This window comes from Lepisosteus oculatus, chromosome 16 (genome assembly GCF_040954835.1).
Source record: "Lepisosteus oculatus isolate fLepOcu1 chromosome 16, fLepOcu1.hap2, whole genome shotgun sequence".
Classification (NCBI taxonomy): domain Eukaryota; kingdom Metazoa; phylum Chordata; class Actinopteri; order Semionotiformes; family Lepisosteidae; genus Lepisosteus; species Lepisosteus oculatus.
Window position 1 is genome coordinate 293,001 of NC_090711.1, and position 23,999 is coordinate 316,999.

At 44.4% G+C, this 23,999-nt stretch overlaps 2 protein-coding genes across 4 annotated transcripts in view; one reads left to right on the forward strand and one right to left on the reverse strand.

Moving 5' to 3' along the window:
• Positions 1-15,126, reverse strand: rbpjl (recombination signal binding protein for immunoglobulin kappa J region-like). Its single transcript, XM_006639762.3, has 13 exons — positions 15,048-15,126; positions 13,364-13,512; positions 11,879-12,033; positions 8,590-8,715; positions 7,953-8,023; positions 7,606-7,721; positions 7,036-7,210; positions 5,693-5,830; positions 5,059-5,171; positions 3,738-3,878; positions 3,109-3,264; positions 2,691-2,794; positions 1-2,245 (listed from the first exon to the last, which is right to left on the reverse strand). Exons 1-13 carry the CDS (start codon positions 15,124-15,126, stop codon positions 1,972-1,974), a joined length of 1,797 nt encoding a protein of 598 aa, XP_006639825.1. The 3' UTR covers positions 1-1,971.
• matn4 (matrilin 4) overlaps positions 11,672-23,999 on the forward strand; it is a 15,329-nt gene continuing 3,001 nt past the window's right edge. The window contains exons 1-8 of one of the 3 annotated variants that reach the window (XM_069179502.1): positions 11,674-12,013; positions 18,056-18,161; positions 18,402-18,965; positions 19,352-19,474; positions 20,530-20,652; positions 22,005-22,127; positions 22,871-22,993; positions 23,410-23,823. In XM_069179502.1, the coding sequence (XP_069035603.1) occupies positions 18,101-18,161; positions 18,402-18,965; positions 19,352-19,474; positions 20,530-20,652; positions 22,005-22,127; positions 22,871-22,993; positions 23,410-23,823 (1,531 nt within the window). In that variant the 5' untranslated portion in view covers positions 11,674-12,013; positions 18,056-18,100. Of the gene's footprint in view, positions 12,014-12,385; positions 13,072-18,055; positions 18,162-18,401; positions 18,966-19,351; positions 19,475-20,529; positions 20,653-22,004; positions 22,128-22,870; positions 22,994-23,409; positions 23,824-23,999 lie in introns of those variants that run through there. The other 2 variants (XM_069179503.1, XM_069179504.1) reach the window with 2 other exon arrangements.

Consider the following 23,999-nt stretch of genomic DNA (forward strand, 5'->3'; position numbering starts at 1 on the left):
TATTAAAACATTCTTGTATTGTTTTTAGGGTGTAAATAATTTCACTGATAGATCTTTTAAAATGATTAATTCTGTTCTAAAGTAAAAAGGTTTTCTTTGCTGATATATGCAGTTTAATGCTATTTTGATGTGTTTGTAGAACCTGATGGAAGTTGAGAAGCACAAAGTGAAAAACAAAGTGAAATAATCATCCACTGTTTACCTTTACCTTACATTTTCTCAAAATCCCATAAACTTCTTTAATATTAGGAAGTGTTCTGCGTGACTGGGAATAATAAACCCATCACATATTACAAGGAATATTATTGGTCTGTTCCATGAAATTTTTTTAACTTTCCCAAAACTAATTTTCCATGACCACTAGCTCTGCTGCAATTATTAAAGTATTGGCCTTGCAGATATAAATCATAAGCTGTTCAAATATTTGTTGTAAAATATAGTGCATTGCCAGTCTCCAGCTGTAAAATTACAATTTGTCAACTCATTAAGCTCTTGGGGGAATCAAAGGAGTCTTGGCTGAAGTTCTGGACCCCTTGCTGTGGTTGTGTGAGAGAGCGGACTGTGGGCTCAGGGCTCACAGGCTGGATCAACTTTTAATAAGCTGTCAGGTGAGAGGTGTTGGAAACTCATTGTTCTCTTCCCATGTTCCTGAGTAGAATTATATCTCAATGTGTGTAATTTAGACGCTTAAATATCAGTCAGATAGCATGATGACACGCAGGAAGACATGCAGACCCACTGCCGAACCTCCACACGCATGAATTCTCTCACTTTCCTCATTGTTACTTGCTTTTCAATTGCTGTACCATTGTGCAGAATTCTTCCAATTACACCTCCCAATTCCCCAGCCAGAGGGCAGGGAGAGGGCGGGAGGACCCGGCGACACAGTGACCCCTCCGTCTCTCGACGAGGGGCGCACCTTTCCACCCATCAGTGCTGACTTAAAGATGGCTGGGACAGAGGAGTCTGCCTACACTTGCTCAGAATAATGCAAGGCAGTCTAATTTGTGTTGTTGAGTATTTTTCTATGTCAGCTGAGCTTTCTGTTTCCTGCCCAATTCACTGAACTTTTTAAAAACTGTTTCTCTTCTCATCCAGCTCAACGAACTGGATGACATACTGTATAATTCGTTGTAGCTTTTGACATTTCCTGAGCCCCTGCAGAATGAAATGACTCATCTCACTATCACACTCCCAGAATTGTGTAGAGATTAAAAAAACAAGATTCTCATGTATTCTGCTCTTCTCTGCAGTGCTTTTTAGACTTTCTGATTGGAAAAGCCTTTCCAGTGTTTAATTCAATTCAATTCAAAATACTTTACTCATCCCAGGAGGGCAATTTAAGGTGAGTCATGCAAATGTATGTAATCCTATGAAACAAGGAGTAGTCCAAGCAATATCTAGCCTTCCTGCAAATACAAATACCAATTAAACTTCCTGCATATATTAAAGTTATGAAACATCACCTTTGCATTACCAGTTTCTCAATGAGACTTTGCTAATTCTGTCTCTCTCTGTTTTCATGCTGTCCATTGTGCAGTACAAAGATGGCAAAAGAGAAACGTGGAGCTGAGGGAGAGAGCCAGTGTCACTGTTCTTAGCCATGGCTGACAGACGGAAGCAGACATAGTCCCACTTTCACAGCCATCACACTTACAGAGAAGAGGAGGGGAGCCTGGATCACATGCATCGTGGCCCCGAGGATTCTGAGCCGCTCCATCTCCTCCAGTTCAAAGAGCTCTGAGATGTGAGATCCTGCAGCTCTAATTACAGCCTGTGGGTGACACCTCCAGTTCACACAGGTCTCCTCTAGCACATCCAGGATGCCCACCTCAGGCCGAGGCATGGCTCTGCTGGTTCCTGAGCAGCACTGAATAACTGGAGGCTTAATTATTTTTTCGCTTGTTCAGAATTGTTTTGTGTGTCCCCTGTCTTTATGGGGTGGAATGTGTCTTGATCGATGGTCCAGGATTAGCTCTGCATGAAGAGGTGGAAGTTGGTGCGAGTGAACTCCTGATGGATGGTGTTGATCAGCGAGTCGGAGTCAGGGGGACACTCTGGTGGGGCTCTGGACCTGATCAGGGGGCTCAATTCGGGCGTGAAGGTGAAGGAGAAGGAGCTGCGGTAGATCAGCCCATCAGTGCGGATCAGGGACAGGGGCACCGTGATGGGGTGTCTCTGCCATCGCCACTCTCCGCTGAACACAGACACGTCAGGCACCACACACAACATGGACTTGGGGCTCCTGCAGGTGTACAGCAATGAGACAGACATGCAAGCCTGCTGTGGAAAACTAGCCAAATCACACACGGTTACATTGTCATCACTTCACTGATTAACCAGCAGAAAACTTTCAGGTATTCTGCTAATATTCTCCACTACCTGCTTTGCAAATAACTGTGAATTATCATTTAAGTCATTATTCCCTGTCTTCATTTCCTAATTACTTAGAAATCTGTTGTTCAATTTTATACAGCGCTTTAATGCAACCTCCAAAAATAAGACATCAGAATTAATTTAGAATTGATTTTAAAACAGAAAATTCTTACTGGATGCAACTGCCACAAAAACAGTAAAGAAAGCAGGAAAACATCCAGTGGTAAGCCTGAACTGAACCTTATAATGTAAGACTGTGAATGTGGCCCCTGCCCTTCTCTCCCATCATCTCAGGAAGCAGGACAGTCTCTCACCTGTACATGGTCTCTGCTTCTACATCTCCAAACCAGACCTTCAGGCTGGGGCTGAAGTTCTCTCCTTGGATCTCCAGCATGGCCACATCTCCACCACCATTCAGCTTTCAGGAGCAGAGATCACGGAGTCAGACTGAGTGACAAAGCAACTGCATGGTGCAAAGTGCTCTATAAATTCAAAACTGGGTACCATTCCACAGTGATGGCTAGGAAGTGGCCTTTTACTCACAATCACTGTCAACAATCAATAATACGCAGTTTTCTGAAAACCATGCTATAATATTTGCAGACAGATTCTTATAGAGATTAAATTTTAAATACTTGACCCAGTATTAGGACATGGAAAGGTGCTAATGTGGACAGATATTTCAGGTGATACAGTGGAATTAAGGCTGTATGCAGTGTGTCTCTCCCTCACCTCCAGAGTGCTGATGAGTGGGATGGGAGTGACAGGGCCCTGCAGGCAGGCCAGGCTCTCACTGAATGTGTATTCCACCATCTCTGTGCCAATGATGGTCCAGCATGAGCCGTCATTCAGCAGCTCTTTACTGGGATCCTTGGAGCAGGGAGAGGCCTGCAGGCAGCAACACTGTCTTTACAAGCTGCTGGCTGATCCTTCCACTTAACCACTGCCCAGTGGAGAGCACAGTTCTCAGAGTCTCCCTTTACATTCCATCAATGTCATAATCTCGTAAAACAAAAAAAGCCTTAAACTTGTCATTTCCCTTTCTAAAGGATGACTAACACAAACAGAAGAGCAGCTGGGAACTCGCTGTTCTGACACACTACAGGCTGCAGTTCTAGCAGCAATGAAGCACAGCGGCTCTTGTTCTCATTTGAATGACCCTCTCCAGAGGGGGTGAGGACTGCATCTCTTGAGAAGCATTTCCAATCATTTGGCAATATTGAGTAACAGTCCTTGGAAATTAAAAACTCAGGGATAAATCAATTTAATATCAGTACCAAGGTGCTACTGCAACACAATGAATCCTGAGGTAGAAATCCAGATTTGCTTGCAGAGGGTAACAAAGCATGCGTGGAGAATACCTGAAACTGTATGATTTTTTCATTGGAGAGACATAAGTACATCCTGCTGCTGTCTTTGAACTGGAAAGCACACTTGTGCAGCTGGGAGACCGGTTCATTCACATCCAGCATGGCATGCTGCTTGTTTACCTTCCTGATTACCTGCAAAGGTACATTAAGGCATAATAATGATGTCACTGCATTCACTTCACAGCTACAGATAAATAGCTACTTTAGCTACTTTTTGCTTACATTGTCTGACAAAGGAAGTGGTGAACACTGATTATACTTCAAAGATTTATTGGCATGTTCCATTTTAAAATAAAATAAATTATGCAAAGCCTTTATGCCAAGAATCTGCTTGGAAGAATTACCCTGTGGTGAATATGACACTGCAGACTAGAATTAAGAAAGAATTCTTGACTAACTGTTTAAAATCCTCAGCATTGCGAGACTGAAAATACACCCCTAGCAGAGACTGAGCACTGAGAGTGGACAGAGTTCAAGGAGCTGCTGACACATCACAGATCTGAGGTCTGAGAGCAGAAGAGGGCAAATGTGGAATCTATCACTGAGCCCTGAGTCCCAGATGTAGGTTATTGCACTGGTGCTCAGAGCAAACTACAGGGTCTCACATGACTGACAAGGTTAACAGCAGAACACACCAATTCTCACGTTTGTTACAATAACATCACCACACAGCCCACTATTTCAAACATCCGACATCTGTTCCAGAGAGAAAGCAAACTAGTGCTTTAAGGATAGTAATGCTCAAACATTCAGTATGAATAATAGTTCACTTTCCTCCCAGAATCATCTAATACAGTGTCTTTTCCATGAAGTAAAACAGGCTGTGCTCCTCCTCCTGAGAACATGGTTTGTAGGGAGGCTCAGTGTAGATCTGGCATTTGTCTGTGGTGCACAGTGTGCTGCTCTAGTCACTCAATTCTGACACATTTTCTTATTCATTCTGGCTCAGCCTCATCTTTGCCTCACCACCACACTGTGCCCCAGCAGGAGTGGGCACAGAAAGAGTCAAGCCCAACAGTGAGGAGCATGCCAGCAGCAGCCCCTGCACAGTCACAGGACTTGAGGCTTGTGTACACAAGTAGAGCCTTTCTCAAACCGTGTATAGTATGACCATGTGTTTTAAAACCAAGTCTGCATAAAAACAAGCCACAAAACAAAAACACAAGTCAGCAAAAGGCATCTACTGCATATAGAGCTACTGACATTTTCCTAAGCTGACTCACACGTACAGCTCAGGGCTGATCCACCAGACCTCCTTGCAGGACTAACCAGCCGAGGGTCACTATGGGAAAAGGGGGGGTCAGGTATTTACCATGGGGGGCAGGGCCACCCCAGTGCCGGTGCACACCAGCCGCACACTGCAGCCGTAGCAGATGTAGCCCTCACGCGGCGGGTACTGCCCCTGCTCAGCCTGCTGCTCGCCCCCTGAACACAGAGACAGGGCACAGATATCAGGCCACCTGGGCACCTGGGTGAGCACCACTCACTGCACACGTCGCAAAGCTCTGGTGAGCACACAAACTACAAATCACAATGACATGAGTTATCTGCAAGGCAGGTACAGACTGAAGGAGGAAACAAAAGAAAGGAACTAACAGGACCAACCAAACAAGAACTAGTGGTGTGTGACAGGTCACCAGTGACCAGTGTCAGAGGTGAGGGAGCAGGAGTGAGCGAGGCCTCAGATGTGTGTGTGTGCATGTGTGTACATCTGTATTTGTGTGTGTTCATGTGTGTTGTGAATGTATGTGTGTATGCATGCATGTGTGTGCATACATGCATGTGTACATGAGTATGTGCCTGTGCATATACTGTAGGTGTGCATGCATGTGTATGTGTGTGTATGTGCTGTGTGCATGTGTATGTGTATGTGTCAAATGTGTGTATGTGTGTGTGTATGTGAATGCATGCATGTGCATGTGTGTGTGGGTGGGGGCAGGTCATACCCAGGGTAATGGTGAAGGCTGCCCACTGCCTGGCACTGGCCACGAAAGCCCCTCCCTCCACGGAGAGGTACCGCGTGCTGACGGTCTGGGAGCGCAGCCGGTTGAACAGGGACACCCTGGAGCCCGAGGAAATGCACACTGCAACGACACGCAGGCGGTGAAGATCCCCCATCAGGGGCCGGGCCTCTGTGTGATATTTCCACTCTGCAGACCAGCAGGGCTGCACAGTGTTGGCAAGAAGTGTTTGACAAAGGAAACTTTATTACACCCAAGGCCAGTCTTCTTTGCTGGAGCTCCCCTTTCAATTTATTTACAATGCACGCAGCTTCCTAGTCATTCACAGAGAAAAATAAGGTCTTTATTACAGCCGACTTTACAAACAGAACCGCTCCTGTCTTTTACACATAACTTGTCGTGCAGGGAATGTTTCTGCCACTTTCTGCGCCATGACTATGCCCCAGCCCTGCACTGGCCTGACTGTGCAAAGCACTGTGAAGGGGTGTGACTGTGAAAAGGTGCTTTTTTAAAAAGCAGAGTGGTTTCTTAAAGACTATATTCATTTATTACGCTTTTATGTAAGGAAATATATTATTTCCTCAGTTGTGGAAATGTTGTGGTGCAGTTCACAATAATCTCCAACAGTGAAAACAAAGCAATCATGTAAAACACTGTATATTGTAAAAAAATGCCTATACTGTAGCTACAGAGTACCTACTGCTGCGGTTTTAATAATAATTACATGAGAAGGGATCTTTCCACACAGTTAACCACGTGGTTCCATAAATCATAAACTAAGCTTCTTCCAGATCACATTGCTATGTTCCATTTTTTCTTTTTATAGAGACATGTATTTTTCCTCCTACACATAAATTAAGGAATGTAATACCACCAGTCAGACTGTTGCCTTTGCTAAACTATCTTTGTGTTTTGAATAATATACTGTTTACAGCTTGCAGTATGTATAGCTTTTTAAAATCAGTACACCCACACATTTTCTTTGACCTTTGCCACAGTAATGAAAGAAATGCTCTGTCACCAAAATATTTACAGTAGCTGTGATCTCAGCTTGCCTGCATTTGTCATATCCTTTCCTTTCTGGTAACAGGTAGTGCAATCTCAGGCAGTGTTACTGGCAGCACTGACTGCCACTCTTTCCCCTCCCAAGATTGTACTGGCTATAGCAATTAACCAGAGATTTCCTGAGGTCCAGTTATATAAGAGAAAAATACAATGAACACAGTGACACAGTAAAAGCATGTTCCAGCACAAAGGGAAAGCAGAACAGAAACTTATGGAAGTAGTTTGGTAAGACACATGGTCTCTCAACGCCAGCGTGCACTTACAGTCTGCATTCTTCATGGACTGCTTTTTCTGGGATGGCTTAGAGATCACCTTGATCTGCCTACTGTAAAAGGAGCCTATCTCCTGCCCATTGCTGAAGAACAGCTTCAAAACCAGCCTGAAGTGTTTCCTTTTGTCAGCATCAGAGATGTACAGAGCCTTTGCACAGCCAAACATCTGAAAAGAAACGGTCAGAATTGTTTTAGTTCGGACCTTCATGTTCATTTCCAGCTCTTTAAAAGATAAAGACCTAAGAGGATAATGGATGGGCCTGGACCTTATTTCTGTAGTGTGCAGCTGTAGAGAGCACAGGACTCTTCTAGAATTTACACAGGTGGGCATCCAGCATCTTGCTGGAGAGTATATACCAGTGTCTACATAGAGATTTTAATCCACCATCCTCTTGTAACCATTTCAGGTCCTGTAGCCTTGTCATGTCAACTTTGTGATGCTGTTTCATGTGTGTAAAATTATGGTTTTTAATTTCAGCTCTATCTAAACTGCAGAGCTGGGAGTACAATCACTCAATGGCTTTGGATGAATCTGTCTCCAGCTGTGGCTTCTTGCTGTACCTTTGAGTCCAGCTGTTCCTCAAAATTGAGTTTCAGGGTGTTGCTCTGGGTGACGCCAGCGCTGTCCAGCCCCATGTAGCCCCGCACCCTGCAGCTGGAGTCTCCCAGACCGCTGGCTGATGGGCAGGGAAAGACAGAGATGTTTGACCCAGTTGCAATACTAGAGGAACTAGAGCTCTGTCCTGCATCCCAACCATCTCCAGCTCAGTACACTGACTCAGTAAAGCAGAACAGACTGAAATTGCATCAGCCTCAGAGAAGAAGAGTGGGTCTCTATTGGGTCCATGTTTAAAACCCACTCTGATCCAGGGCCAGCAGATTGGTTACCATGTTATGAGCGCCTGTACCTTTCAGCAGTTCCTGTTTGAGTTTCCAGCCTGGCCCAGTGAGGTAGACACATGGAGGAGGGCAGAAGAATCTGAGGAAAAACAAGGCGAGCCTCCATCTCCCACAAATGTTAATTTACAACCATGACGCAGACAGTAAACATTGGTCTCATATAAAAAGCACATTAAACTAAATGGAATTCAGGTAATTTAATTCAGGGAAAAAGGAACATTTAAAGGGTGGTGTAGAGCAGTTGACTAAAGTTTTGATTAACTGTGCATCACAAAAATCTGATCTAAAAGCATCCAAGTAATTTCACAACCCTGTGGAATAAGATCAACGCTAAATATCGAGAGACTATTATGACACGACAAACAGAAATCTATTGCACTGAAACATAACAGTGGTACAATCTATGAAGTCTGTTTTCTGAAAATGTAGAAATTGTGTATGTTTCCAAAGCCGCTGGCCAGCTCATCCCCTCTCAGTGTCACAGGAGGACTGCGAGTGCAAGTCCCCCAGCCGGCTCAGTCCAGCTGGAGCTCTCCGTGTTTAGGGTCCTGGCCAGGCTTCAGGCTGAGTGCTGATGCCTGACGATGTCTTACAGATGCTACTCAAGTGTTTCTAGGGGCCTGGATTGGGATTCTTGTGCCTCACCGTTTCTCGTTACCGTAGGACTTCTGCGCCACCTTGGCATGCAGGATGAGCACAGACTGGTCTGGGAGGAACTGCAGGTACTGCCGGACTGAACTGCGTGTGATTCCGGGTCGCTCCGGGTCTGTCCTGCACAGCGAATGTGGCCCAGCCACAGAGAGCTTGTTACTCACTGGCTGACTCCAGCACAGTAGTATGTGAGAGCTTTTAGACATTTTCATTATGTCAAGAAAGCAGCTCAAGGAATGTCAAAGCATTGGTGTGACTGCTGTAAGGAATACTAGAGACTAGAATAACAAGACTAAAAAAAATACGGTCAATTATTTGCAAGTGACGTACAAGATATTATACAGCATTCATCACAGATTCTTTAGCAATTGTAATATTAGTTAATCTTTTAAATTAATAGCCCTGTTGAAAATAGAAAAGAGAGAACTGAATGTGTGTATTATTAGATTAAGAACATTCATAACATGGAATTTGCATCTTTAATTGTCATGTCTATCACATGAAATATAAACAACAGAATATGATTAATTGTCCTCTTTCAGAACTTTCTCAGACAGTCAAGTCAAGGGGCCACATTTGTGGCTAAAATTCCAGCCCTGACCGCCAGACTGCAATGTAAAGGAACAGAACACCCTGAATTAATCTTGGGAATTAAATACTGTTCATTTTCATACATTTCATAAAAGTACATTCAGCTGTTTCAGATTTATTCTGTCTCAGCAGTCATTATTACATTCCTTGGGAGAAACAGATTCCACAGAGCGATGTGCCACAATGTAACCAAAAAGTCTCCGTCCCATTTTTCCACTATACTGCAGCTAAACTACTCCCTTAGTTCACCGGTTTTCATTTTGTGTGTTGCTACATAGTAAATCAAGTTCATTTACATTTTTTAAATAAAAATAATCCTTGAATAATCTTTCTGCTGTAGTGTTCAAATGTTCCTTTCTGAAACAAAACCAGCCTTGATGCATGTGTACATAAGCTGTGCCAGATATCAACTTTCCCGATAAACAAATATAGGACAGAGAGAAACCGAAGCAGAACTGCTACAGGGATGGCAGATCAAAAGCTCTTCATCTGTTTCCAATTGACAAGATTGACACAGTGGCTGGGAAGCTCAATTAGACGATTGATGCTCTGCATATGCGGCACAAGAGTAAACAATCTTCAGATAAGAAAAGCATACGACTGTACCATCTTCTGCGACGTGAGCTTTAAGGGTTAAAGTCTTTTTGTATGTCTTTGCTAATTTACTGCATGCATGCTTTAATACACAAATTAACTAACCAGATCTGCCACACTCTTGCACAAAAGTGTCTGTAACTGTTATTGATGTTTTTTTCTGAGTAATGTCTTGATGCTCTGGGTGAGAACTTCAAGCTGAAATAGATCTTTAGACAAAAGAAAGATATTCTCTATATTAAGTCCCAGACACCTGCCATGGAATGCAGCTCATAATTCATAGAATGTTAAAAATGCCCAGCAATAACAATAGTCCAGCTGTCCTGAAAAAGTACTGAAAGGAGTCAGCAGGGTCCAATTTTAAACATTAAAGGGCAATTCCAGCCAGGTCACTAACCGCTATTGTCCTTTTAAATCAATCTCTTTTCAGCACATTACTGTGCCGGGAGGGAACTTGAATAGCAATTGTCCTGAGACCCTGAGAAACTCCTGTGCAGTGGCCACCACTGGCATTGTGGAAGCTTTTAGCCCAAGGAAGTATAATGCACTCAGATCATTATCATACTCAGCCTGTCTCAGCACCGGGCAGACACACAGAAGCACTGTCTCTTGCAGAAAAGCAGTAAGAAGATCTTTAAAATGGCTCATTATTATGATTAGCAGAAGCATGGATATAGTTTGCTTTCATATTATGAATTAAGTTGACTTTGCCCCCTCAGCAAATGTATTACACAAGTGAATTCAGCCAACTAAAATGATAAAAAACTATTGGTGATGTAGGATTAGACATTGATTAGGAGCTTGTGTTTTCTTTCAATGGATTTCAATGGATCAGTGAACAACACAGTGGCACAATTTTAGCATTGCAGCCTTATTGCTGGTGCCCCGAATTCAAATCCTGGGGTGGTGTCTGTGTGGAGTTTGTATGGTCTCCCCATGTTTGCATGGGTTTCCTCTGGGTGCTCTGGTTTCCTACTAGTCCGAAAACATACTGGTAGATTAATCAGCTTTTGGGAAATTGGCCCTGGTGCAAGTGCGTTTATGTCGGTCTGTCCTGTGATGGACTGGCGCCCCTCCAGGCTGTACGCTGCCTTGCACCTGTTGCTTGCTGGGATAGACTCCGGCTCCCCTGATACACTGAATTGGATAAAGCAGTTGGCAAATGGAAGGGTGAATTTAAATCAAAGAACAAATAATATTGATACAACTCCTAGTAACTGAAATACGCAGGCAAAGAATAAAACATTTCGATTTAATATGAAGATCTTGTCTTTTTGTTAAGGAATGTTACATTTATAGGAGCCATGATGTCTTTGCATGAGCACATGCCACTGCTAATGTTCAGGAAATGTTGCCCTAAGTATGCAATAGTCATATGTCATAGAAGCACAATATCTTCAAGAGACAAAATCAGTACAAAGTAAATTGTTTCATACTGAGTTACTTTGTAATGTTAAGTAATTTGCATCAGTAAATAAGTCCTTCAGCAGGCTAGATCAGACGATAAGAATGAGACTGCTCTACTCTAGGGGCTCAGCTCCTTGCTGCTGGTGTGGCCTGCTAGCCGCGTGGCCCCAGCACCGCCGCGTCAGGGTCACGCGTGGTGATGCCTCCTGGCCTTTCACACCAGCGAGGGCAGGCGGGTCCGAGGAGTACATCTGCAGATCATCTCAAGCACCCTTCTCTCCTCCTAAATTAAATTGTTAATGGTTATTCTATTTCGCATTTATTAATGAAAACAAAAGCCAACATTGACCACCGGGCACCGTTCCCCCAGAAACTCGGGAAGACTCGGGATTCCCGGGACCCCTTCGCGTGAGTCACGTGCCCCCGGACCAGCAGCAGGAGCTCCAGCAGGGCAAGAACTCTTGCCTGTGTTTGAGGTCAGACCATACCGTTCAAACCGGCTGCTTCTGCTCTTATTTCACGGGGGGAGGGGTCTGAGAGTTTAACCCTGTTTCTCTGAATTAAATACCTGCGCTACAGACTCTCAGTCCACTCCGCCGCTGCCAGCACGCAAGAGCATCCGAACCTTCACTGCAACAGAACACTTTTGTTTTCGTTTCTTCGTCTGACCTTCAGAAACGTTGTGCCCTACCGCCCGAAGTGCGCGACTCGCCTGCTGGAGAGCAGGATTATCCCAGGATTGTCCCGGGACACGGGGCTCACGCGGAGCGGGGCCGGCGCGCGGTTACCTGTCCCAGCCGGGCGGCAGCAGCGCAGGCGCGTGCAGGTCAGTGGTGTGGAGCGGCTCTGCGGGACACGGGGACAGGGAGAGAGTGAGACACCGCACTGTCACTCCAGCCTCTTTTACCTGGGGGCATGCGGGGAACACTGGCAGAATCTTTATCGCAGTTCACCACGTTTTTCAGAGCTCTGGCACGGGTCTCCTTGCTTTAGCACACCCTAACTACTCCGTGCTTCACTTATGCAGCTTTTTGCTGTGGCAAACTTTAAATATGGAGAAGTGACGTTTTGTTAAAAGTTTAAAATCTGAACGCAGTTAATTCTGCTTGTTATCTACCACTAATTAGCCGCATGCGCGCAGGAGGAGGTGAAGAGAACAGTTAAAAGTTTCTCCAGGGATGGAGAGGCTGTTGCAGTTAATGAAAACGCTTCGACAGCAGGAAACTTAACACTTGCGCCACGCTGTTAGCCGCAGTTTCACACCATCGGCGCCCCGACAGGAGCCGCTTCACAATCACTTCGAGACAGAAGGGTTATTGTGCAGCGCGCCTGGCAGGGGTGAGGGGTTCACAGCAATCATTTACTTCGCAATTCTGCGTTAAAGCTGATAATTGTGTGGAAAACAGCCTCCTTCCCACGCGACAAACAATCAGACTTTCAAACGAGGAATTGTATTGGAGGGATGTGATGGTTAACTCGGATTCTCTGTTTACGCACAGTACACGTCGCTCTAGACAGAGTATCAATATTTCACTAAATAAATAAGTCACTGTGATATTCGCATTACAACTTGGTATTATTATTATACCAACTTATTTACAGAATTCTCTTGTAGGATCGTCTGGAAAGACCGTGCAATTTTTTAGTACTGAGCTTGTTTCAGTTTTAGCCTTAGCTTGTATTCTTTGTTTCTTTGTAAGTCGTGGTGTCTCCGAGCGAGTGCACGCTATTCGTGTGTTTTATTGTGGGAAATAGTCGGAATACCGCCGGCGGGTGGTTATTTGCGACAGCACTGCATGAAGTTTTTGAAAACGGAGTAGCTCTTAACTGCTGCAATTCAAAAAAGGAACTGATTACGAGTTGAACATCTTGGCCAGAACAAAGGTATGTAGCAGATATTAATAAAACCGTAAGTCTGTTTTGGTTGAAAATCATTTTAAAAATCACATATTGTAACGTTTTTGTTTGTGAATTATATTGCACAATACATGTGTTTACAAGCTGTCTTTTATTTTCCTTCCATTACTTTTGAATTAAGCCTTCCGTCCGGCCGTGACTCGTGAATTCTAGAACCTTTTAAAGTAATAAAACAGACAACGAGTCCTTTTCTTATCTGTGTACACGAAATGTGTGCAGTGATATGTGCACAGACTGAACTGTACATAGGAGAGGGTACATTCTCTTGCCAGCCGACTTTCATGACTCCCAACAGCAGCAGGTCGGACATCAGCTTTATAAATTCCATCAGTGACACGGTGCTGCTAGAGAACTTAATCGGGGTCTCCTTTAGGCCCTTGCTGCTCTGCACTCCGCTGAGCTGAAGAACTGAAAAATTAGCTGCTTTTAACAGTGAGCCCTTATTCAGTGGAGACCCCAGAGGCCCAGCCTACACATTAACATTTAAACTGATTTTCCCTGGGGGTCTGGTGTATTACTAACAGTGAAACACATGCTGCCCTTTCTCCTCGTGTTGGTGCCCCTTTGCTAGAAGAGAACACACACCTTGGCCAGAGCCAACGTATCTTTTGAGAGTGAGACTGTTCGTTTCTTTCTAAACTCTTTATCTATTCAGTTTGCTGGAAGTCAACACAAAAGTATGTGAGAATAAGAGTGGATTCACTTTCTTAATAAGTCTGTCTAATCCCTGTTCTTCATTAACATGCCAAGATGGTTTATTCGCTGTTATCCAGACTGCCCTCGGTTCCTCCTCCCGATCCTGAAGGATTATCTGTTTGTTCAAGCAAGCCTTTATTATAAGGCATTAATAAAACATCAAAGACTGCCCCAGAACGTCTGATACCCCTCTGTATCAGGAGGTGTCTATTGTCAGTGCCCCTTGTGGTGCTGTGGAGTGGGATCATCTGTGCAGTCTGTGAGCTTCCTTAGTGCTGAGTCAGCCCTGCTCGGGAAGGCAACCGAGAGGGGAGGCAGAGTTTCAGCCTCTAATGGATTTTATTTTAGGGAGTATTTTTCAGTTATATTTTAAGATGGAAATAATTCAAGCCAAACACTATAACGTTTGGTCTTGGTTACAGTAGCCTTTTGTTGTCTGAAGAAATATCAATTACATACTACACTTCTTAAGATGACAGGACTTCAGTCTTGAATGACACCCTACCTAGTGGTACAATGTCCCCCTTCATCTTCTTGTGCAGCTCTTCTTCATGGACAATACAATTCAATTCAGCATATCTGTGTGCAGTCTAGTGTACAGTATAACAGAATTACCCAGGTTACGGTTAAATAGAATAAGCACTTATGGAAAATTTAACTGTGTTGCCAATTTGTAGTTTTCTTTCTTTTTTCAGAGTAATTGCAGATTTTTAGATTCTAGGCTTGTTGTTGTGATCTGAAATTGATATTTTAAATTTCAGTTACTCAATCCCAGCTTCTGCACAGTGGCTCTAGAGGTTCTGCTGTGGTTTAGCCACAGAAATGCAGTGATCTGTTTATCCTTGAATCATCAGAAAGCCTCCTGTTCCTACAGAGGCACCCCTGTCTGGAAGCACAGGGCATGAGAGGGGCTACAGCTTGGACAGGATGCCAGTCACAGGGCTCACAGTTGATAGACACAAGCCAGTTTTCCTACAGTAGCTGGCAGATCTAAGGAAGGTTGGAGGAACCAGGAGAAGCCAGACAAGCAGCACACAAGCCTGGGGAAACCATACAAGGGCCCCAGTTGGGAACTGATCACAGGACACAAGAAACTAAGAAACGTGAGGCAGGTGTGTTAAATGCTACACTACTATGCCACCCAAAATGTTGTAATATTCCTGTAAAATTCCCCTTTAATTTTAAAATAAATAAAGCAATATCCCTTCCAGCCAACCGCTCATGTGCCAAGTTGGGCTTTCACTCACCATCCCTGCTCTTCCCAGCTGGCTCTTCAGTTGGGTGCTGGGTGCCCAGGTGTCTCAGGCCTGAGGTTCTGTCCTCCATGAGGGCAGAGAAGCAGATTTCTCTTACAGGTCCCTCACACCTGCAGAACTGGCCTCCTGTTCGGGTGGCTCCTTCTGGTTTTATCTTATTTTGTTTCACCCAAGACGGATCCTCTCGAAGTGCCTCTCCCTCAGTCTGTGTGTGTTAGAACAGGGGCTGGTAATCTTCCTCTGATCCTTGTGAGTCCTGCCAGAGGTGCTGTCAGGCTACAACTGACCGCTTGGTTTTCTTTTGCGTTTGCCACCTGCCAGCCAGGTGAGGGGTTCTCACGGCTGCAGTGCTTGTGCAAACATCGCGGGAGATAGAGGGGAGAATGGAGAGAGCAAGGTCCACCCAGAGAGACAAGAGCTCCTCTGGGATTGGCCAGTGCCTTCCTGCTTCACAGCAATCGACCAGCATAAATGGACACAGATCCATCCTCGACACACAGAACCCATCAAGCCCACATCCTGATATTGGAACAACCAAAAACAGTGGTTTATAAAAAATCAACAATAATCATTGCAGTGGTCTATGAGAAACCAGAAGGTTGTCCTGATATCCAGCCCTTATGTGCAGTGTGAACTGTGCATCATCTACTAAAATACCTCGAATCCAAATACTTCATATGTTCATTCTCATTTCCCTATTTTCTGTTAAAAAATGCTTTCGGAGGTCACGTATGGTGCTCATAATGAATAACTTTAATGTCAGGTGTCTTTAAATTCAGTGTATTTATAAAACATGCTACCATAGACAAACTCTGACAGTTGAAACAGTGACAAAGCAAATTTGCACAGTGTGGGATTTTACAATAAGCTGTTTAACTTAATCTCATTCCCAGATGAAAGATAAACTGTTGTCTGGATGTATGGCATTATGTCATCTATGCGTTGTTTTAGATTGCAGTGCAACAACTTTGATCGAATGTCAGGGCATCAAATTGGAATAATTGTGTTATTTTTTGAAGTGCACATTTTGTAAAACCTAGGAATTTCGAACAGCGTTGCATGGCCAGGAGGCTGATGCTTGTGAAGGAATTGCTTCATGGTTTTCCCTAGGGCTTTGCAGAACTCAGTGCAGTCAGCGTGTGAGGAGCACAAGCACACTGGAGCTCTTTGTGAAGCCCGGTCAGGGTTAGTTTTTAGTTTCAGTGTGAAAATCCTAAAACGGGTTTCCACGAAAGCTGAGTGGAGCCATTATCCAGTCCAGTGTGTGGGTGTGACCACCGCCGTTTCTAAGTAAACTACACTAGTCTCTACAGAGACCCAAGGAAAGAGCTCTTTCCTGCACTCCACAGGCCTGCCCTGTGATCAGTGGCCCAAGCTACCTCCAGCATGCTGTATCATCTAAGCTGAAGATGACCATGAAATCATTGAAATTATCCGCTGCCCGGAACTCGTGGAGTTAGTGTGGCCAAGGTAATGGGGGAGATGAAGGTCCTGTACCACTTTGACATGTTTCTGGGAATTATATATAAGAGAGCTGCAAAGTACTTTAACTGCTACCTGTAGTTTAGAGGTTACTTTTATATAATAATAATAATAATAATAATAATAATAATAGTTCCTTCCATTTACATAGCACTTTTCTGGATGCTCCACTCAAAGCGCTTTACAGGTAATGGGGATCCCCTCCACCACCACCAATGTGCAGCCCCACCTGGATGATGCGATGGCAGCCATAGTGCGCCAGAATGCTCACCACACATCAGCTATCAGTGGGGAAAAGAGCAGAGTAATGAAGCCAATTCGTAGATGGGCATTATTAGGAGGCCATGATTGTTAAGGGCCAATAAGAAATTTGGCCAGAATGCCAGTGTAACACCTTTACTTTTTACGAGAAGCGCCATGGGATTTTTAATAACCACAGAAACCTCAGTTTTACATTTCATCCAAAGGATGGTGCCTTTTTACAGTGTAGTGTCTCCATCATTATACTGGGGCATTAGGACCCACACAGACTGAGCTGAGCGCCCCCTGCTGGCCCCACTAACACCACTTCCAACAGTAACCTTAGCTTTCCCAGGAGGTCTCCTATTAAGGTACTGACCAGGCTCACACCTGCTGAACTTCAGTGGGGTTGCTGGCTATGAGTTGCAGGGTGATATGGCTGCTGGGTTTTATATTTGCATGTATAGAGTATGTATTGGCTGAACATTTTATATACTTAAAACCAGTCTAGCATTTCAGCTGCACTTGTGTTTTCTTGCGTATCAAGGTTAACAGACCACTGTAGAATAACTGTCATGAGAATTAACCACTCTCTTCAGTCCCACATCCTGCAGTTCCTAACAGTTCCACTAGATGGAGTAAGATTCTAGGATAGAGGCAACACAGCACCTTGATGTTCAAACAGGATGACAGTCATTTTTTCTATTTCAAGGAATAAATGCAAGAATAACTTAATTACAATTTGAATATATTGAACAAGTGTGTACTGTTCTGTAATATTTCTGTAAGAATCAGTATCTCTTTTAGAGGCCTGTAGCTTTTGCTAAAGCTGCTCTTTCTCACATGTACTCCTGACAGTGAGATTTTAAACAGATGGAACTGCTGTAGCATTAAAGTGTTGGTGGTCCTATAAATTCCCTCCAAAATAAATTACTGTGATCTATTGGAATTAAATGAGACAAAGCCAATCTGGACACAACACTTCTGTATTGATAAACTCTTACTGAACTCTGTATTGAGAACAAAAGGAATAGTTCTGGATAACACCCAATTCATGTAACAGATTAGTTTTGCTGGTTAAAAAAAAGAAGATGGAAAACAGAAACAGTTTTTTTTTGGTGAGGCTCATCTTATCTCCTCTAAGGCATTTCACTCTACACAACCCTGTGATTTCTAATCTTTCCAGGTTTCTGTTAGGCGTGGGATCCAGAGAAAGACAGAGAAGAATTTGCTGTAGCCAGAAATATACTCTGACTTTGTGTTCATTTCTCTCCCAGTGAAGTTCAGTCCACACAGCCCTCAGTCCAGACACCGCTCTCAGAATGAAGCTGCTTCTCCTCCTCGCCCTGGTTGCATTCCTGGAGGCCAGGCCACAGCGACCAGGTGAGACAAAGCATTACCTCTCGAATAGCAGGAGCTGCAGCTTGGAAGTTCTTTTCTTAAATGAAAGGTCAAGATTATTTCTTGTAACTGTTGTCTATATCATGAAGCTGCACCATCTCAATCTATCTTCTCAGTTATTGTAAAAAAAAAGACAAACACTGTCTTGATTTTGTTGTTATTGATAACAGTCAGTTCTCTGCAAAGCGTGACTTTTTTCTCATTTATTTATTGCATAAGCAGCAGACAGCAAATGCAAGACGGGGCCTATCGACTTGGTGTTCATCATCGACAGCTCGCGCAGCGTGCGGCCCTTTGAATTCGAGACCATGCGCAAATTCATGATTGACATCATCCACACGCTGGAGGTGGGCGCCAATGCCACCAGAGTGGGCGTGGTGCAGTACTCCAGCCAGGTGCAGAACGTCTTCTCGCTCAAGAGCTTCACGCGCAAGGCCGACATGGTGAAGGCCATCAACGAGATCATCCCACTGGCGCAGGGCACCATGACGGGGCTGGCCATCCAGTATGCCATGAGCGTCGCGTTCTCGCCTGAGGAGGGGGCACGGCGCGGCGTCCCCAGCGTGGCGGTGATCGTGACGGACGGGCGACCACAGGACCGGGTGGCAGAAGTGGCCGCCCAGGCGCGAGACCGAAAGATCGAGATCTATGCTGTGGGAGTGGCCAGAGCTGACATGATGTCTCTGCGCGCCATGGCCTCCCCGCCTCTGAAGGACCATGTCTTCCTGGTGGAGTCCTTCGACCTCATCCACCAGTTTGGCCTGCAGTTCCAGGACAAGCTCTGCGGTAAGACATCTCTCATCTCACTCTGCCACACTCCTGTTCTCCACTCCCTCCACACTCCTCCTCTTCTCCACCTCTCTCTCCTCACTCTGCCACACTTCGATCGCATCCCGCTACACTGCAATGCCCTCCCTTCACCCATACTTGGACATCATCCTCCTACATCAGTCAGGCTCTGGATATTGCTACAAGAAAACAAATGATCTCAATATGTCTCATCTGGCATTTGAAATATTGAAATTCAAATGTAAATTTGTCTTTTGTAGACCTTTTGATTTGATATTATGAAATTCATTTTTACTTTTCTTTGTTTTAAAACATTTCCCTAACTAAAGAAAAAGAAAAGGTTTTAAACATAAAACTACAAAACGAGCTGTTTCTATCTGCAGGTGTGGATTTGTGCACCGAGATGGACCACGGCTGTCAGCACATCTGTGTGAGCTCTCCTGGGTCGTACCACTGTGAATGCCGTGCAGGGTATACCCTGAATACTGACAGCAAGACCTGCTCAGGTGGGTAGCATGTAGGCTTTGGACTCTCACTGGCCAGCAATAAAGACAGGATTACATCAGGACACCTCTCTGCCAGGCGAGCGTTACAAGACTCTGATAGCAGACTTCTTCTTTCTACCCATTGTAGACCAGCCAGTGCAGTGTGCTTTTTGCAGTACCTTTAAGCTGACACGTGATTTGATCTAACTTATGCCTTAGTTTTGTTTTTGTTTACTCTGAAATATGGTTTGAAAATAAAGTGGCTTTGGTTTCATTCCAAACTTGTTTAATTTATTATCTAAATAAATGTGCATGAATGTGCAAAGAAGATTAAATAAGAAATGAACTGCAAACAGTTAAAAAAGATCAAAATAGAATTTGCATTTTTGTCCAGCAGTATTAAAAACAGTCCATCATTCTGACACATTCTGAAAAATTATTCTTTCTCCGTATGCTTTATATTTATCTATTTACCAAGTATTCAATAAAATGTTATGTAACTTAAATTAGGCTAATAACTTTGGGACCTAATGTGAGACACAAGTCCATTACTGAACCACATGTTCAGAAAAGGCCAACAGAAAAAGATAAATTATCTGTTGTATCTCTGTGAAGTTTTTTTTTTGGTGAATCTGCATTCCAGGATAAAGTAAAATTGTGATATTTCTTAAAAAAGGGAAAATTATTCACACACCAGAAAGTCATATATTCCTTGTTACAAGCCAGAGGTATTTCCAGAAGCCATGGCATAAGAAAGAAGCACACCCTGGACAGGACACCAGTCCTTAAGAGGGTACAAGGCAGGACACACCTTGGACAGGACTCCAGTCCATCACAGGACACAAGACAGGACAGGACACCAGTCCGTCACAGGACACAAAACTGGATCACAGCCTGGACAGGACACCAGTCCGTCACAGGACACAAGGCAGGACACACTGTTCTGTCAGCCAGGCTTGAATTAAACCAGTAGCCCCAAATTACATACTAAATAATGGCCTGTTGTGCCTAGTTTTCCATGCATATCTCCCCTGCTGACAATGAGGTGTCCTTTGTGTCGTGTCTCTCCTTTCCAGCCATCGACCTGTGTGCAGGGGGCAAGCACAACTGTGAGCAGATCTGCGTCAGCTCTCCAGGGTCCTACACCTGCCGCTGCCGGGCTGGCTTCTACCTGAACCAGGACAAGATGACGTGCACAAGTTAGTGAGCGGCGCGGCTGTTCCCCAGGGCCGTCTGCAGCTGCCTTTCATCATCCCTCCCTGTCCTGCGCCTGGGCGTGATGCAATGCATGCTGCAGACAGCCGATCACGCTCTGCAAGTGCTGGCACACAGCCCCATGCTGCCAGGACTCCCCCAAGAGGGGCTGTTGTGCTGTTCACGAAAATAAGACAATTACCTGCAGACGCTCTGCACTTCTCTGAATGGAAGAACTTTGTTTAAAATAATCTTTCATACAGCACATTTGTAAAACCATCCTCCCTGTAGGAGAGATGAGGGGGCCCTCCTGCACTGAGAGCTCTCCGTGCTGCCCCTCTGGCAACACAAAACTTTGTTTTCTACTGAAAGGAAGAAAAACAAAATGAAAAATTTAGGGTGCTATCCAGTTGGTTAGATGCTTGTTTTGATATTAAATTAAATGGCTGGCTTTTCCTATTTTTTTTTTATTTAACACAAGTGGGCAAAGGAAGGACTTTACCATTACCATTATGATGGGTACTTTCATCTTTCCAAAATAATAAAAGCCATCTATCTTCTTACATCAGAAAACCGTGCTGTAATACAAAACAAGCTCTGTTTTTGAGGGATTTCATTAGACCTTTCCTGGAGCTGGGAGGCCGGAGATCTAATGACCTCTCTACACTCTGCACTTCTGAAAGCACTGGCTGTACACGTACTGCCTCTGACACGGAACTGCGGAGTCTGGATTTACTCTCCTTCACTTTTAATATTACAGTTTGATGTAACTTGAAACTGACGCAGAGGTTAGGGATTTTGAGTAGTGAGTAAACCCAAAATCGCGTGTAGTCAAGTTTTACCCCATAACCCTTCTGAACCCCCCCAAATTTGTACATGGAATGAAGAGGTGAGTGAGACCTGTATGCCATCAAGAGACTTGAAAAATCTGAACTTCAGCAAAATAAAAAAAACAATTTACTTGGAAATGTCCGGCATAGAAAATGGTAACACTTTAGTTTGCAGATCATCTGCAAGTAAGTGATTATAAACAATCTTATAACAGTATTATTATGATGTTAACAGTGGAATATTTAGAAAAGTAAGAGTATTATAGTACATACATATATAAGAATAATATTATAAGAAAAAAGGAGATGCTAACTGTAATACTCATACAATTTCCAATATTCTGTTACTGTTGATACCATAACTAATAAACCGTTAATAGGTTATTTATAACCACTGACCATGGAAACCTAACCTAAAGTGTTACTGAGGAGAGCACTGATGTAACTTCTCTGCAAGAGGTAAAGGTGCATCACTTCAATAGAAGCTATGGGATGTTTTGTGAACATCACATTCTCTCTCCCTTCAGTGATCGACTACTGTTCGTTTGGAAATCACAGCTGTCAGCATGAGTGTGTCAGTGTCCTGAACGGCTACTTTTGTCGCTGTAATGAAGGATACACACTCCTGGATGATGGGAAGACCTGCCAGTGTAAGTTGAGATCAGCGGCTACAAAATCACTGGAAACCCTCACTGCAGAGCCCACAGTCACAAATTAATACGGAAATACAGTTCACTTGCCTTAAAGAGTCTGGTCGTCATGCTGACCTGTGCTTTGCTCAGTGTGATTAACAGGGTTTGTGGTTTTGTGCTCAAGACCCTTGAGTGTCATTATTGTCCTAGATTAGCATATTATAAGTAAATATTTTCCCTCCAAACTAAGGCATTGGAATTTAATTTCCAAATTTTTCATAAATGAAAAAAACAGGTCATGGTTAAATAAAAACTTTGGCCAAACCAACAATGGGAAATACAGTCCCAGTATTTTAAGGCAGCTTATTTCATCTTATAACCTCTTCCATTCATAAATAAAAATTGTTTTTTTTTAATTGTGAATTGTTGGAGCAGATCAGAGATTAGGTTCAATCCTAGGCTTTAGTTTCCATGATCATTCAATCAATTCCTCCTCCTTCCCCAGATTACAGATTATTTTGGGATCAGCTCCTAAGTGTGATTGACAGATCATACCCCCAGCCCTGAACCCCAAAAGCCCATCCATGATCCCCCAGCTCTGATCCCCAAACCCCCGGCCCTGAGCCCCAAACTCTCAGCCCTAAGCCCTAAACCCACAGCTCTGATCCCCAAACCCTCAGCCCTGAGCCCCAAACCCTCAGCTCTGATGCTCCTGCAGTGCCTTTGTCTGCCCTTGGACTCACACCTGTCTCTTCCCACAGTGGAGGACCTGTGTAACACCGTGGAGCACGGCTGTGAGCACCGCTGCGTCAGCGCCCCCGGCTCCTACCACTGTGTCTGCCCTGAGGGCCAGCTGCTGCAGGAGGATGGGAAAAGCTGCAGCAGTACGTATCAGAATCACTCAGGGCGAACAGCCTCTCTCCATCTCTGCAGCTTCTCTCACTCCTGCAGGTTTGAAACACACCTTTGTGCACAATAATACCATTCCCACACACAGAGCTCTATGTGACCTCCCACTGCTGACAGTGCAGGCAGAATACTGGGCTTCAAAGGGCCGAGTGGCACAGAGTCTGATATCTTTCTATCATTCAAAGTCACAGGTTACATATGCCAGATTTCTGATCTTTGACAGCCTGGAATGATTACCATCAAGCAAAAGCTTACAGGTGTCTAAACACACACACAAAGTAATAAAAACTCTCACATGTTCACAAAACACTGTCTGAGTGTTAGGATGGAGGGTCTCTGGAAAACACTAAAGTCAAACTGTCAGTTGTATCTGTTGTGCCTTCCCCTTCAGCCTGCAGGAGCGCCAATATCGACCTGGTGATGGTCATCGATGGCTCGAAGAGCGTGCGCCCACAGAACTTCGAGCTGGTGAAGCAGTTTGTGAACCAGGTTGTGGATTCTCTGGACGTCTCGGCCCACGGCACACGGGTGGGGCTGGTCCAGTACTCAAGCCGAGTGCGTACCGAGTTTCCACTCAGCCAGTACAAGAGTGCTGAGGACATCAAGAATGCCGTGCTGAAGGTAGAGTACATGGAGAAGGGCACTATGACCGGGCTGGCGCTCAAACACCTGGTGGAGAACAGCTTCTCTGAAGCCGAGGGTGCTCGTCCACCCAGCAAGGGCATCCCCAGAGTCGGCCTGGTGTTCACCGATGGGCGATCCCAGGATGACATCACTGAGTGGGCTAAGAAGGCCAAGGATGCTGGTGAGGACCAGGATCCTTTATCACCTAAGAACATCAAACACACTTTGTCACCTATTTAGCTGTTTGTTATCTACCTGAAACACTTCTTTTCTTTAGCTTTGTGTTTCCTGCAGTATTGAAGTAAATTACATTTTACTGAAGGTAGACATGGGGAACTAAGGTCCCAGTAAAGATAT

Excerpts from the sequence above, each read along its gene's own strand:
- rbpjl (XM_006639762.3), bottom strand. The coding sequence starts at position 15,126 with ATGGAGGACAGAACCTCAGGCCTGAGACACCTGGGCACCCAGCACCCA. Across the intron at positions 7,722-7,952 it reads CAAACAGGAACTGCTGAAAG|CCAGCGGTCTGGGAGACTCC; the intron begins GTACAGGCGCTC and ends CCTGCCCATCAG. Across the intron at positions 2,246-2,690 it reads GAAGCAGAGACCATGTACAG|GAGCCCCAAGTCCATGTTGT; the intron begins GTGAGAGACTGT and ends GTACACCTGCAG.